The sequence below is a fragment of the Anser brachyrhynchus genome (assembly GCF_964034855.1).
Source record: "Anser brachyrhynchus genome assembly, chromosome: 15".
Classification (NCBI taxonomy): Eukaryota; Metazoa; Chordata; class Aves; order Anseriformes; family Anatidae; genus Anser; species Anser brachyrhynchus.
Genome location: NC_137733.1, coordinates 14,254,522 through 14,266,724, shown reverse-complemented (window position 1 = coordinate 14,266,724; position 12,203 = coordinate 14,254,522). Strand labels below are relative to the sequence as shown.

The 12,203-nt window shown below is 65.8% G+C and overlaps 1 protein-coding gene across 1 annotated transcript; it reads right to left on the bottom strand.

The window, feature by feature from the left end:
• Window positions 1–644: 644 nt before the first annotated feature.
• Window positions 645–10,751, bottom strand: FSCN1 (fascin actin-bundling protein 1). Its single transcript, XM_080557425.1, has 5 exons — window positions 9,864–10,751; window positions 3,949–4,105; window positions 3,387–3,508; window positions 3,009–3,176; window positions 645–2,882 (listed from the first exon to the last, which is right to left on the bottom strand). Exons 1-5 carry the CDS (start codon window positions 10,684–10,686, stop codon window positions 2,680–2,682), a joined length of 1,473 nt encoding a protein of 490 aa, XP_080413551.1. The 5' UTR covers window positions 10,687–10,751; the 3' UTR covers window positions 645–2,679.
• Window positions 10,752–12,203: the final 1,452 nt, after the last annotated feature.

The window sequence follows — 12,203 nt, the reverse complement described above, 5'->3', positions numbered from 1 at the left end:
CTTGTTCAAAGCTCAGGGTCCCTGCTGGGCTGTGTTTCAGCCCCGAGCTTTGCTTCTAGCAAACCAACTTTACCTTTAAACGCTGAGCAAGCGTCCGCCCGTGACCTGCACGTGCTGCGTTTGCATCGCCCCGTGGCTGGGCTGGGGGCACGTCCTGGTGCCCTGGCTCATCTGACTGCACGCACTGTTTGGGCTGGGCTGCAAATGCTTTTTATTTTTTCCTTTTTTTTTTTCTCTCTTTATTTTTTCCTTTTTCTCCCCCTTCCCCGTATCACCAAGCAGGGCAGCAGCTTTGCCCCCCAGGATGGTCACAGGAGGGGTGGTTGCAGGAGCATCCCCCCGACCCGCGCGTAGCTCGTGAGCATCCCGAGGACACACGCGGGCTTGGGGGCTGGGGCCTGCCCCGGGCATCTTGAAACGTGACCTGGGCTCTGGCCAGCTTTGCTTTTAAGCCCGCTTGCTGGAAGCAAGTCTTCTTTTCCCACCGCACCACCCACGCCATTTAGAGCCAGCTCGATCTTTGGGGCGCTCTTTGGCCGGCCCCCAAACGCTCTCAAGCCTCTGTGCATCGAGTGCCCCAGATCGCTGTCCCCAAGCCCGGCCACCGCTGCAGCCCCCCGACAGACCACGCACCACCGCTCGTGTCCGAATGCAGGTTCTTTTTTATTCATTTTTCTCCATTTGAAGCTAGTTTTCTTTTAAGTTATACAAATGGCACTTACAAAAAAATAATAATAATTAAAAAAAAAAAAAAAACGAACGAACCCCAAACTTAAATTTCAGAGTGAGATGTTTTCGGAGAGTCACGACACCCGAGGAGAGGAGACGGGGGGGAGATGTCGACCTAGCGTCACACGGGAGAAGCCGGAGCGGGAGGGACACGGATTGAACTGCGACTGGGGCCGGGGAGGAGGGGGGACGGCGGGTGTGAAGGCCAGCAAAAAGTGTGTGCCGAGTCACAGGGTCGCTCGGGGCTTCATCAAGACACTTGGTTCCTTCGAGAGGCACCTTCGGCCTCGGGCGGGCGCGTTTTCCAGGGCGCCTGGCTGGGAGCCGAGGTAGGGCCCCGGCGGGGACCCCGTGGCGGCGAGGGACCCGTCTGCGAGCCGTCGCCTCGCCGGGGACGGGTCGGTCGCTCTCCGAGCTGAGAGTTTAGCACCAAGCTCCCGCGGAGGCTGTCCCGAGGACAGTGGCATGGCTTTAAGGCTGGCGAGCCCCGAGCTTGCGGCAGGCACCGGCCTCGTCTTGGCACAGCGGTGACGCCGTGAGCACCCTTGGCGTGGGGCGAGGGGCGCGGGGAAAAGGCTCCGTGGTGTGGGGAGCGGCCACCCGAAGGATAAAAGTGCCTTTCAACACCCTCGAGGACACTTCAGCATCACCCGTCACGAACGCTCGCATCGTTACACGCTAATGCAGACCTAGTACAGACAACAGCTGGTAACACAGTGCCATGGAGAGCATATATAAATAGATACTAACAAAAATACTGTTTTGGTCATTATTTTTTTTTTTTTCTTTTCTGCTTCCAGTAAGGACGAGATGGCATGCTGGCGAAGCCGAGGTGCCCCGCGGGCTGGTGGACCGGGAGCTGCCCCTCCTCGGGGGCGCTTCCTAAATCAGCGGTGGGCATCCAGGGATGCGCTTCGCTGTTCCAGTATTTGTATGAGGAAAAAAAAAAAAAAAAGAAGAAGAAAAAAAAAAAGAAAAGAAAAAAAAAGTACTGAGCAAATATCACTGTGCAAAGTTTGCTAAGGAACTTTTCTATTCTGTAAACTGAAATCTGCAGCTCTTGCCTCCAGCCGGCGCCCGGGGGAGGCTGTGCCCGTTGGAGGGGCACGCGGCCCCGCACGCTGATGGGGACGGGGGGGCCGGTGCTGGAGCCCCCCGGTGCGGGTTTGCTCTGTGTGTCCCCACCCCGACCTCCGTCCCCTCCTGGGCACCGCAGCTCCTTTGGCACCAGGGCACCGCAAGGGGCAGGGACGACCCAAGGAGGAGGAGGAAGAGGAGGAAGAAGAGCGCAGGGTGGCAGCGAGATGAATTGCCGGGGCTTTCCAGACGGGATCACCCCAAAATCGATTCCAGGTGTGCCACCTGCACAGCCGGGGAGGGGATCAGCTTGCTGGCCCTACTGCAGCACGTAAGGTCACCTCTCGTGCCTCAGCTGGGGACAGGACAGCGGAGGGGTCTCCGCTGGCTTGGATCGGACGGGGACCGTGGGGACCCTGGCAGCGCAGGGTGAGGTGGCACCGGCACTGCTATGGAGAGGAGAGCACGGAGGTGACCTTATTCCCTTTTTTTTTTTTTTTTTTTTTTTCCAGTTGCAGAGAGGAAAGTAAACTACTGAGGTGATGCTCGGGGCCGGGACGGGGTACGGCAGCCTCCGAGCTGAGCGAGGCCGGGGCGAGGAAGGGCCCTCGGCAACCCTCCAGGTCCAGGCGGCAGCACCGCGCACTGCCGGGTGACTTATCCAGTTCTCACGGGGATGAAGGGGGGGGGGGACCCACCTCCGACGCAAGGCGCTGGGCTCTACGGCGGGAGGGGAGGGCAAGCCAGTCTGAAAATCCTTTTACAGAGAGGAGAAATTCAAAACAAAACATAAACCGAACCAAAAAAAAAAGAAATAAAAGAAAAAAAGACAGGGGAAAGGAAAGTTGGCAATGGGAGGTACGCTAAAGTGCATTAATATTCCCAGAGGGTGGAGGCGTCAATGGCGTCGGCGGATGCCTTGAGGACCCCGGCATGGTCGCCCTTCAGGTATTTGCCATTGATTTTGATGGCCACTTTGTTATAGTCGCAGAACTCAAAAAAGAAGTCCACGGGCGTGTCGCTGCTGCTGGTGACGGACGACTCGCTCCCCACCATCCAGTACTTCCCGGTGGCATCTGTGGGCAGAGGGGACCCCGTGAGCTGCCACCGCCGTGGGGACCCGGCCCCGACACCCCCCCCGGCGGTGATGACCAGGGAATGGGGACGTGCACGGAGCCCCCGGCCCGAATCCACGGCCTCACCTTTGATGTTGTAGGCTCCGTCGTTGAACTCCAGCTGGAAGACGTCGTAGGAGGAGCGGTTGGAGTCCAGGGTGCCGGTCACCTTCCGGCAGCCGATGAAGCCGTGCTCGCCGCGCAGGACGATGATGGGCCTGTTGATCAGCTTCATCACGAAGTGCTCCGTCTCGCCTGCGCCGGAGGGGAGAGCAGCGTGAGGCCATGGGGACATGGAGCCTGGTCCCCGGGAGGGCACCCAGCGGCGAGGAGGGCGCACGTGCCCCCGCTATTTCTCACCCACCCCAAGCATCACGGGGGTGAGGTGCCAAGCTTGGGGACACCCCTGACCCCATCCACGCTGCCGTCCCAGCCCGGGGCTGGGGTCCCCGTGGGGTCCCTTACCCGCTGTCTCCATGGAGGCCGCCAGCTGCCCGTTCTTCTTGGCCGTCACGTACTTGCCGTTGGCGGCTTTCAGGGTGATGCGCTTGTCGCACCACTCGATGTCGAAATAGCAGCTCGCATTCCTGCGGGGGCACAGCGCGCGGTCAGGGGGACGTGCCAGATCGGGGACCCCCCCAAAAACACCACCCCCCGTGAGTTCAGAAGCAGGGTGTCCTGATCCAGCTGGGTTTTTTGCAGGACGAGGGAAGCTGCAGCATCCGCCCGGGTTAAGCCCTCTGTCCCCGGCTGTCCCCGGGGACCGGGAGCTGAAGGCACTTTGGGGCCTTTCCGCCCAGCTCTCGGCTGGCTCCAGCAGCCAGCTCTAAGTGCAGGGTAAGCATTTTGGCTGCCCCAGCCTGCCGGGAAGGATGACGTGGCCCAAGGGACTTCCCGAGCACCGTGGGGGCGAGCCCAGGCTCAGCCCCGGCTCTCCAGGGAATTCGCTGGGGAGCATTTTGGGGCGAGCCCCTCGGAAACGCGAGCGGGTCCCCGAAGCGGCCGGGGGCGCGAGGCGGGGACTCACTTTGTGGAGGCGGTGGACTGGATGCCCCCGTTGGAGGTGAGGGTCCAGTACTTGCCCGTGTAGGTCCTGAAGGCGCATTTCTTGGTGTCCTTGTTGATCTCCAGCTGGTAGGTCTCCTGGTCGCCCTCCTCGTCTTGGTTGGCCGAGAGGTCCATCCCTGCGGGACGGAGACGGAGGTCAGGGGGTGCCGGGGGGGGAGGATGTCACAGGGACCCCAACCCATGGAGACCCAGCTGCTGGGGCCATGACCAGCTCCTGCTTCAATTTGGCGACGCCTGAATCCCTCACACGTGGCCTCCCCTGTGACATTTGGGGTTCAAACCCAGGTTTCCGTTTGGGTGCTCAAGGAGAGGGCCAGAACCCAGCGCTGCAGCCTGCGTGGAGCCAGCCCCAGCCCCAGCTCAGGGCTCTTGGGCTCCAGCACAGCAAAACGAAGACAGTTTGGGGTATTTTCACATGCGAAAGGGCTGTAGGTTGGTTTTTTTGTTTGTTATTTGTTTTCCAGGAGGTGAGAGCCGGGTTATTATTCAAGCCCTTAGCCAAGGCCGCTGTGCCACCGATGAGCTCCCTGCTCACCTCCGTGGCCACAACCCGGCAGCCGGTGGCTGCCCCCATCCCGGGCACCATTTTTGGACTGTTTCGGACATTTTGGAGCTTACGGTGCCACACAGTTGGGTTTCCCCCAGGCCAGGGACCCCACTCACCCCAGCCCTGCCGCGCTGGATGCGGCCAGCCCCGTGGCCACCGGGTGTGGTGCCAGGGTCACCGCTGGCCCCCGGCCACAAGCACATCTGCCCGCAGGCGCTCAGCCCAACAAACCTGCTTAGTCAGGGCTGCCGGGGCCAAATGCTGGGAGGCAGAGCTCTCCAGCTTGGCGGGTTTTTTGCCTAAAAATACTTTTGGGATGGGAGTCACAAGCCGTAGCTTGGAGCCGAAGCGGAGCAGCCGAGCTGGCCGGGTTGGGTTTCGGGGAGGGAGCTGGATGCGGCCCCTTCCCCGGGAGTCCTGCCGGCTGCACGGGCTGGGCTGAGCTTCTCCGAGCTGAAAATATCCCCTCCTCTGCTCTGCTTCATGCGTGCTATGGGCTCGAGGCCCATCGCGCACCCAGTCCCTGAAGGCACGCACGGTGCCGGTGCCAGCTCCCGGCACGCAGGGCGGCCCACAGGGTGCTGGAGGAGGAGGCACCGCCTCTGTAGGGGCACCCCAGCACCAGCCGGCTCTCGGCCTTTGAAGTGGAAATGCCTTCCCCCGAAGCTGTGTCAGGCACGGCTACCTGGTGGCCTCCTATCGCTGGATCTGCATCTCCAAACCCTCCGCGCAGGGCCCTGCCAGACGGGCAGGATCTGCTGCTGCCAGAGCAGCAGGGCTTTGCATATCAGCCTCCCACCCCCCTTCTAAAGGGATCAGGCTTTGAAGGCTTTTCTTTGTAGTCCCTAATCTTATCTCCCGTGCCCAAGCTGTCCTGTCACCTCCACAATGCTGCCCATTTGCGCCACCTTCTCCCCATCCAGGGGTCCCCCGGCACCTCCCCAAGGCTCTGCTGGCTCCCAGGGCTCCATCCCAGAAAAATGAGGGGGCCAAGCGTGGGGCAGAGCTCGGGGCCGGCTCAACCATCACGGTGCTGCCAGCAGCCCCGCTCCCGGCCCCATCCCCGTGTGCCGAACCCTGCCTGGTGCCACGGGGCCGGGTTTTTGCTCCCGGGGAGGAGCGGGACGCAGCGTGGCAGCCCCGCGCCGCACGGCGGAGGGGGAACATTTGGTTTTGATTTTGCTCTCCCGCTGGGAAAGCAGCGCCAAGCCCAGCTGCTTGCAGCCCCACGCTGGCTCTGCTGAGAGTCGTGTAACCGACAGCCGAGCGCCGGCCAAGAAAGCCCTTTGTGAGTAGAGGCTGAGCCCTGCCCGGGCGAGCCCAGCGCCTCCCGGCACGGCACGAGCCCTGCTTCAGCCTCGGCAGGCGCTGCAGCGCCCAGTCCCCGATGGGACGCCGGGGACAGGGACAGCTCACCCCGCCAGCTGCGTGCCCAAGCCCCTTGGGGTGACGGCGTTCCCTCCACGCCACATTTCTTTGTGAGCTCCTTGGCCTGCAGACGCAGCACGGAGCCTGGGAGCTGCTGCACAGCACCACGGACGGGCCAGGGGTGGAGCAGGCGGGTGCCATGCCATCGCCCCCGGCACGGCGAGCCCCGCGCTCCCACCTGGAGCAGGGATTTTCGGGGGGGTTTTGCTTTATCCGGTGCCAGGCGGGGGAAGCGGCTGCGCCTCGCGGGGGCCTGCCGGCGAGGGGGGGTGTCTCCCACCGCCCCCAGCCCGACAGCGGCGCGGGGTTGGGTTACGCCGAGTCAGCAGAAAGGAATGCAATTATGGGGAGGCTTCAAAGGGCTGTAACTGAGCCCGAGCTGAAGGTTTGGGGGTCAGGGCTGGAGAAACGCGGGGAGGAGCTGGGAGATGGCGGGATGCCGGCCTTGTCGCCCCCGTCGTGTCCCCCCTGTCCTCCTCCCAGCCCGGCCACGTGTCCCCCCGCTTTCTGCAGCCCAGGGCGCCCGCGCCGCCCTCCCGCAGCGCCCGGCCGCGGTGGCTGCTGCAGGCAGGCTTTAATTAACGCTCCTGGTAAAGTCAGTCTGGAGCCAGCGCGCCTCTCCCTGACCTTGCCAAGGCTGCTAATTACAGCTGGAGGCAGGGGGGGGCCGAGCACGGGGCCGGAGGGCGGCGCTTCGGGGGGGGGCGAGAGGCGCGCCGGTCCCCCCAAAAAATCCCTGCGTGGGTGCCCTGCAGCTTGGGAGAAAACCAAGGGGTTGCCGCGGGGTCCTGTGCGCGTCCGCCCGGGGATGGGGCGGAGGCTGGAGGTGAGCGTGGGTGCAGGAGCAGGAGCGCATCGCATCCATCGGGTCCTTGTGCCAAGCCCCCATCCGGGCATCTCCTTCGGGCGGGCTTACGCTACCCCAGGAAGGCAAACCAAGCCGGTTTTTGTCTAGGAAAAACAGCCCGGAGAGCTCACAGGGCTGCCCGAGCGCCCTGGGGTGCAGCTCTGCAACAGGTCATGGGCAGGGGTGAAACCCAGACCCCCCCCAAATCCTCCCCTACGTTCATCCTCTTCCTCCACAGCATCCCCCAGCCCCAACACACCACTCGGTGCCCCCAGCTGAGACCCTGCCACCGTGACCCACGTGTCCCCAGCTCCAGCCAGGTCCAGGAGCTGCTCCTCATCTCGACCTGCTTTGTGCCTGCAGCGGGGGGGCAGCCCCTCCTCGCCCCCCTGCCCATCCTGCGTGCTGGGGGGGGGCTCCCCCTGCCCCCTGGACCCCCCCCTCCCCAAAAACGCCTCGCTTCCCAGCACCTCGCGCCCTCTCCCCCCTCCCCGGCCCAGGCGCAGCTCCCGGGGCAGGGGGGGCTGGCAGGGGCGCAGCGAGCCCTCGGGGACCCTCCTTGCCACAAAGGGCCTTTTGTTGCCGCAGCCGGGGCTGGGCCGCAGCCATTCAGCAGGGGAAGGAAGCTGCTCGCTGCTCACAAACACCCCGGCTCCTTTTTAAGGTGCAGCGGGGCTCAGGACCCCCAGGGGCACAATTTTTGCATCAGTTGTGGCGCCGGGAGCCTCGGGGCCACCCCCAGCCCCAAGCACCCACCTCATGGGGGGGGGTCACAGCGTCCCCAGCACCCCACACATGGGGGACAGTGACACCGGCCATCCCGAGGATGAGGCTCCAAGTCCAAGCTGAGCACCACCGAGGCGCAGCGAGCAGGATGCAGCCACATTCCCCATGCCCCATCCTGCTGCCGGGGGAAGGGACAGACGGACACCGTTTGCCCGTGTCCCCCAGGGCGACCAGGGCTTGAAGGGGGAAAAGAAATGCCTGCAAACGCTTCCTTGGCCAGGTGTTTTGGTGGCTGCCTGCCCATTACCCCTGGGATCTTTTCCGACGGGAGGGCAGGGGCAGCCCGTTGGAAACCCAAAAGGGACCCGAGCCAGGCGGCACCGCTCCCAGCGCCACGCAGGATGAGCTCCCTCCGCTTCCGCAGGGAACGCGGGCGCTTGGGTGGCTGCAGCCCCCCCCCCCTCCCACTCCCCGTTCCCCCCTTGTGCCCCCTCCCCGCTTTATTTCTCTCGGAGAGGGCCCGTGCACAGCGGGGAGACCCCTGTTGCCGGGGAGATTTGGCTCCCCCCCTCTCCGCAGCACACAAAGCCGGGCGGCTTGGCGAGCGCAGCCCCCTCTCCACGTCCCCCAGCCCTGCACCTCGCCCCACATCTGGTTTTCCCATCTCCGGTGACAAAGGGCTGCAGCAACCCTTCCCCCACAGCGCTGCGGCAGCTTCGCGCCGCCATCGCCATCATCGCCATCCTCCTCCTCCTCCTCCTCCTCCTCCTCCCCGAGCCCCCGCGCCCGGGCACGGCTGCCCGTCTCCTCTGCAGCAATCTCTTTCTTTCAGGGAGCCGCCTGGCAGCGCAGGATTTATTCTCCGAGAGGAGAAAGGCTGCAAGGTCGCTGCCCGCACGCAGATAAGGGTTAAGCTGCAACCTTGAAATATATAAATAATTAAAAAAATAAATAAAAAAAATTCCCCCGGTGCTTTTTCACCCAGGCCGTGCCGCGGCAAGGCATGCTCGCACCGATCCCGCGCCCGGCGTGCGCCGGCCTGACTTGGCACGCCTGTGACGTGCCCCGCGGCTCCCACGCTGCGGCTGCTCCAGCGTCTCCCTGCCTGCCGTGGGCTCGTTTTTTTGGGGCCCGGTGCTTCTCGGCGTGCGCCCCAAAGCCCCTCTCCGAGCCCCAAAGGTGGGATTCGGTCCCGCCACCCACCCCCCCGGCGCGGGGCCGGCCGCGCTTTGTGTTCGACGGTGGCCTCGTGCCCGGGGAGCGGCGGCGCGCGGCCGCCCGGATCGGGGCACGCGGTGGCTTCGCCCGCAGGACGTGGGGACATGGGGACGGGGGAGAGCGGCGGTGGCAGCATCGCGGCCGCCTTTGTGCCGGCTCCATGTAGGTCACGTCCGCCCCGCGCCGCCGAGAGATTCGGCGAAGCCATTTTATGGATCACTGCCAGCGCCGGGGGGGTGGTGGCACCCACGCCCCCCCCCCCCCATTTATCAGGGGGGCACTGCCCCACGCGGGGGGCACCGCAGCCCCCCAGGGCCCCGCGCTGCGTGGCCCAGAGATGCTCGGGGAGGCGGGGGGGGGGTTGGGAAGGGCTTTGTTGGTGAACAATGAGCTCCGGAGGAAAGGAGGCGGTGGATGGCTGCTCTGCCTCCTCCCCAGCAATGGAAGACCCCAGGAACCCCCCCCCCCGATCCCCTCTGCCCCCCCAGGCAGCCCCTCACTGTGTGTCCCATCCCCCTCCCCCCAGGGCACCCCAAGGAGGCGACGCTGCAGGGGTGGGGGTGCAGGGGGAGGGAGAGGGATGTGGGAGGGGGCTGGGGCAGGATGTGGGGGGGCGGGGGGAGGGACCCCAGGGAGCCATGGTGGGGGTGCCGTGGGGAGATGGGGGCTTCAGGGAGGCGTGCGTGGGGCTCAAGGGGGGAGAGCCCCTCACGTGGCGATGGCGGAGGGCTGCAGGGGGCACCCTGCGGGGTCGCTGCTGCCCCAAGGCGGGGGGGTCACCATGCTGGGAGGGGGTGCAGGGGGGGCACCACGGGGGCAGCGATGCCCCAGGGATGTGGGGGTGCTGAGGAGGAACGATGCTGCGGGGGGGACGCAGGGAGCGGGGTCACGGGGCCGTGCCCATGGGGGCGACAACTCCCGAGGGATGCAGGGGGTGGCGAGGAGACGGTGCCGGAGGGCTGGGGGCAGCGGGCGATGCTGAGAGCACCACGGGGGTGCATCGCCCCGTGTCCCCATCCCTCCGTCTCCATGTCCCCATCCCTCCGTCTCCACGTCCCCATCCCTCTCCGTGTCCCCATCCCTCTCCCACCACGTCCCCATCCCCTACCTTGCCGGGTGGAGACATTGCGGTCGTTCCCGGCGCGCAGCACGACCTGCGGGCAGCTCTGCTCCAGGGCGAAGAGCTCGTCCTTCCCCACCTTGCTGCTCTTGCCAGCCTTCAGGGTGCCGCTGGGCCCCGACGGGGCGAGGTAGCGTCCCTCGCCGTCGCGGAAAGCCACCTTGCCGCAGCGGAACTCCAGCGTGAAGGCGGTGCCGGGCTCGGCGGCGGGGACGAGGCGGCCGTCGCAGCGGAGCAGGCGGTGGTCGCAGCTCTGCAGGCTGTAGCGCTGCTCCACGAAGAGCAGGGTGATGAGCGCGTCCACGCCCCACGGCACGTCGCGGTCCACGGCCAGCTCGTCGCGGCGAGGCCCCAGGTGGGCGTAGCGCTTGCGGGCCAGGCTGTAGAGGTTGGCCTGCGGGTGCATGGCCAAGTGGACGCTCCACTTCTCGGCCGCCGAGACGGCGGGGGCGAAGCACGACAGGCGGTCCTCGGTGCCGCCGAAGAAGCGGCGGTGCGGCTCGGACTGCAGCGACCAGCGCCCGTCGCCGTGGGCCACCACGAGGAAGCGGCAGTCGGGGCCCGGCTCCTCGCTGTCGCAGCTCACCCGGCCGTCCTTGTCGGCCGCCAGGTAGCGGCCCAGGTGGCTCTTGAGGAGCACGGCGCTGGAGTCCTCGCCGTCCTGCTCCAGCGTCCAGATCTGCTTCTTCTTCATGCTGGCGGCCGAGGCGTTCACCTTGAAGCCGAAGGCCTCGGCCGTCAGGTACTTGTTGCTGCAGTTGATCAGCCCGAACTGGATCTGCACTGGCTCCGCCGTCCCGTTCGCCGTCATCCTGCTGCTGCTGCTGCCGCCGCCGCTGCCGCCCCAACGCAGCCTTTTATACGGCCCCGACGCAGCCTTTTATACGGCCCCGCCGCCTTTTATACGGCCCCGCCGCCGCAGCGCCGCCCCCGGCCCCTCCGAGCCCCCGCCCCCCCCCTGTGCAGCCCCCTCCTGCCTCGCAGGGACCCCCCCCCTCTCGTTGCAGGAGCCCCCCCCCCCCCAAAAAAAAATTGCACGCTCCCTCCTTGCCCAGCGAGAGCCTCCTCGTGCTGCGGGACCGCCCCCCCCCGCTGCAGGAACACCCCCCCTGCGTGGCAAAGCCCACCCCGCGCTGCAGGAACCCCTCGGCGTTGCAAGACCCCCCCCCCATTTCAACACTCCTCCGTCCTGCAGTGCCCCCCCCATAATGCAAGACCCTCTCAGCGTTGCAAGACCCCCTTGGCTCTGTGAGACCCCTCCTCCCAAAGCAAGACCCCCCCCCCCTTGAAAGGCAGGATCAAACCCACACTGCACAGCACCCCCCCCCGCATGGCAGGACCCCCCCCCCCCCAAGCATTGCAAGACCTCAGTGTGTTGCAAGACCCCCCCCATTATAAGACAAGGCTCCCCCTTGAATTGCAAGACCCCATCCCCTTGCAAGACTCATCCTACATCGCCAGAGACCCCTCCCCAATTATGTGCCCCCCCCCCCCCGTTGGCCGTGCTGCAGGGCTGAAGGACAGCAGGGAGAAAGGGGGGGCAGTGCTGTGGCCCCCAACCCCCCCCCAGCCATCTGAATGCCCCGTGCCAGGCACCCAGGGCTGGGGAAACCCCAATTTCCCCCCACCCCCCCGCAGAGCCGCTGTGGGCACGGGGTGGCAGAGGGCTGGGGAGGGGACTCGGTGGGTGTCCGAGTGCTGATGTGGCCCCAAATCCGTGCTGAATCCCACACAGGGACGTGGCAAAGCAGGGGGACCCCATGGGGGGGGGGTCCCTGTGTGTGCACGGGGCCGTGTTTGGGGGGCACGGTGGGGAGCGGGGTGGCAGCGGCACCGCGGGACAGAAAATCGGGGGAAAACGGAGGGATGTGGGTGTTTTCCGGCCGGATCAGGGAGCTGAACCGGGCTGGAGCGGGACAAGGAGCCGCTGGCACCATCCCCAGGAACGACTGCATCCACCCCCACCTCCCCAGGCCCCCAGGCTGCGCTGGTTTTGCACTGGGCGTACTGGTTCCAGCGGCTCCCCCGCCTGCGGGCTGCACCCAGCCGCCCGCCCTGCCCGGGGGCTGCTGGCACAACCCCCCTGGGGCAGAGCTGGAGCCGGGATCGGTGCAAAGGGGGTTTGGTTCCCATCCAGTCTGCTTGTCTTCCCTGCCCCTGCCCCTGCCCCTGCTCCTACTCCTGCCCCTACCCCTGCTCCTGCCCCTGCCCCTGCTCCTGCCCCTGCCCCTGCTCCTGCCCCTGCCCCTACCCCTGCTCCTGCCCCTGCTCCTGCCCCTGCCCCTGCTCCTACTCCTGCCCCTACCCCTGCTCCTGCCCCTGCCCCTG